This window comes from Otolemur garnettii, unplaced genomic scaffold, assembly GCF_000181295.1.
Source record: "Otolemur garnettii isolate 467f Iridium unplaced genomic scaffold, OtoGar3 scaffold00002, whole genome shotgun sequence".
In the NCBI taxonomy this organism is placed as follows: domain Eukaryota; kingdom Metazoa; phylum Chordata; class Mammalia; order Primates; family Galagidae; genus Otolemur; species Otolemur garnettii.
In genome coordinates this window covers 53999480-54002722 of record NW_003852397.1, presented here as the reverse complement: position 1 = coordinate 54002722, position 3243 = coordinate 53999480, and the positions used below count along the sequence as shown (strand labels likewise).

Below are 3243 nucleotides of genomic sequence, written 5' to 3'. Positions count from 1 at the left end.
AGACCACCCAGAACAAAAGTGAGACCCTGTCTCTACTAAAAATAGAAAAACTACCCAGGTGTTGTAATGGGCACCTGTAGTCCCAGCTACTTAGAAGGCTAAGGGAAGAAGATTGCTTGACCAAGAGTTTGAGGTTGCTGTGAGCTATACCACCATAGCACTCTACCTAGAGTGGTAAGAGTGAGACTCTGTCTCAAAGAAAGAAAAAGAAAGAAAAGAAACAAAACAATAGCCATAAAATAAAATATTGATAAATTAGAAAGTATGTTAAAACTAAGAACTTCCCTTCATCAAAGGACACCATTAAGAGAATGAAAGGCAAGCCACATAATGGAAGAAGATACAGTATTTACAAATATCCATCCACTGTGCTACATACTTGCCAGTGTAAAGAAAAAGAAAGATATATATCCAATAAAGAACTCTTACCCACTCTATATGAAAAATAAGCCAGGCCTGAAGCAGTGGCTTATGCCTGTAATCCTAGAACTCTGAGAGGTGGAGGCAGGTGGATTGCCTATACTCACAGGCTCGAGACCAGTCTGAGCAATAAGGAGACTCTGAGACTCTGTCTCTAAAAATAGACAGACATTGTGTCAGGCACCTGTAGTCTCAGATACTGAAGCAAGAGAATCTCTTGAGCCCAAGAGTTTGAGGCTGCTGTGAGCAATGATGCCAAAGCACTCTACTGAGGGCAACAAAGTGAAACTCTGTCTCAAAAACAAAACCCTCCTGGCTATGCACAGTGGCTCACGCCTACAACTCTAGCACTTTGGGAGACCAGGGTAGAGTGATTACTTGCAGCCAGGAGTTTGAGACCACCCTGACCAAGAGGAAGACCTTGTCCCTACAAAACATAAAAAAATTAGCTGGGTATGGTGTCGCATGCCTGTAGTCCCAGATACTTGGGAGATTAAGGCAGAAGGAACACTCAAGCCTAGGAGTTGGAAGCTGCATTGAGCTATGATGACACCACTGTACTCTAGTCAGGGAGACAAAGCAAGACCCTATCTCAAAAGAAGTAAATAAACAAATAATAAAAACATTAATTAAAAAAATTCTACAAATCAGTAAGAAAAAGATAATCCAATAGAAAAATAGGCAAGAAACTTAAATAAGCATTTCACAAAAGAAGATATCAAATGACAAATAAACAGATGAAAAATCTTCAATCTTTTTAGTCATCAAACAGAAATTAAAATCCTAACAAAGGGCTACTACTCACATACCAGAATGGCTGAAATAAAAAAGATTATCAAGAATGTAAAGCAACAAGGCCAGGCACGATGGCTCATACCTATGGACTGCCTGAGCTCACGAGTTTGAAACCAGCTTGAGCAAGAGCAAGACCTTGGCTCTAAAAAATAGCCAGATGTTGTGGCAAGTGCCCTAGTCTCAGCTACTTGGGAGGCTGAGGCAAGAGAATCACATAAGCCCAAGAGTTTGAGGTTGCTGCGAGCTGTGACTCCACAGCACTCTACCAAGGGCAAAAAAGTAAGACTCTGTCCCTCACCCTCTAAAAAAAACAAAAAGAATGTAAAGCAACTGAAACTTTTATAAATTCCTTATGGGAATATAAGTTTCTAAAACCATTCTGGAAAACAATCATCATTATTTTTTTTTTTTTTGAGACAGAGCCTCGAGCTGTCGCCCTGGGTAGAATGCCATGGTTGCAGCCGTCATTGTTGTTTGGCGGGCCCAGGGTAGATTCAAACCTGCCAGCTCAGGTGTATGTGGCTGGCACCTTAACCGCTTGAGCCACAGGCACCAAGCCATCATTATTTTCTAAGTGTTAAAACCACTGCCCAAATACCAACAGAATTGCAGGTACATGTGTAGCAAATGTCCACTGCAGCATAATTCAGAACAACCAAAAACTGAAATTCAAATGTTTGACTATAATGCTTACATTTAGGAAGAATTCTTAATTGGTAAAACTTTATTTATTTTTTTTAACTGGATGGTAACTATGTACATTAATGCACTTCTGGGGTACAGTGTGGTGTTTTCACACACAATCCGTTTTTTTGGGTTTTTTTTTTATTGAATTTGGTAAAACGTTAAACAAAAGGAAGGAAGTCAACACAAAAAATTCAGAATAGTGGTAATCTTTTAGGATCAGGTAGAGAGCACTCAAGTGCTAGCATCATTCCTTTTCTTGACCTAGGGAGATTCATATCATGATAATTCACTGAATTGTGCATTTATACTTTCTTCTTTTTTCTGTATTTGTGTTACATTTCACCAAAAGAAAAAAGTGTTGGAAAAAAAATGAATGATAGTACCAGCTGCTAGTTATATGGAATCAGTTAAGTAAGTTACTTCTCAGTTTCCACTTGCCAGTTGAAAAATGAAGCTGTTATTAACAAGTTATCAAATTTTGAAAACTTCAAATATTAAATGCAGAATATATTCTCTTAAATAAAGTTCTCAACAGAAATACACTTTATAAAACCATAACTGCTATTTACAAAAAGACTAATGATGTTACTAATAAATACCTAGGAATTAAATAATTGACCTGTCAAAATAGTTTTCTATTTTATGTTTTTATTTTTTATTTTCCTATTTTATTGTCAACTGCATTACATCTTAATTAGCTCCATATAAGGAGTATATTAAAAAAAGAATTTCCAAGCTTACCTCTTTATTGGGGGTACCTTCATCAAGTTGCTCTGTAAATGAAGATGTCCTGCTCCTAGTTCTTACTGGTGTTGAAGAATTGGAAGAAGCCTAGGTTTAAAAATTATGGCACATATTAGAAAGGCTACATTAACTAGTGCACTATATACTAGGTGGTCCTTCTCTTAGTCCATGCCCAAAGAACTCAGTGGAAAAAAAGAAAAGAGCAAGCCAGGTGTAATTGCTCATGCCTGTAATCCTAGCACTCTGGGAGGCTCAGGCAGGAGGACAGATTGAGGTCAGGAATTAGAAACCAGCCTGAGCAAGAATGAGACCCCTTCCTTTACTAAATAGAAAAATCAGCCCAAAGTAGTGCCGGACCCCTATAGTCCCAGCTACTCAGGAGGCTGAGGCAGGACAATTGCTTAAACATAGAAGTTTGAGGTTGCTGTAAGCTAGGCTGAGGCCATGGCACTCTAGCCCAGGCAACAAAGCAAAACCGTTTCCAAAAATAAAGGGAGGGAGGGGACAGGAAGGAAGGAAGGATAGATACTGGATCCTACTGGCCGGACTCTGCTACCAACTAAAACTATCAATATGATCTTAGCTAAATTAATTTTT

The 3243-nt window shown here is 38.5% G+C and overlaps 1 protein-coding gene across 1 annotated transcript in view; it reads right to left on the bottom strand.

Moving 5' to 3' along the window:
* The window catches only part of GOLGA4 (golgin A4), a 122436-nt gene that overhangs the window by 105787 nt on the left and 13406 nt on the right, over positions 1 to 3243 (bottom strand). The window contains exon 2 of the mRNA XM_012806057.2: positions 2644 to 2733. Coding sequence (XP_012661511.1) covers positions 2644 to 2733 — 90 coding nt within the window. The remainder of the gene's footprint in view (positions 1 to 2643; positions 2734 to 3243) is intronic.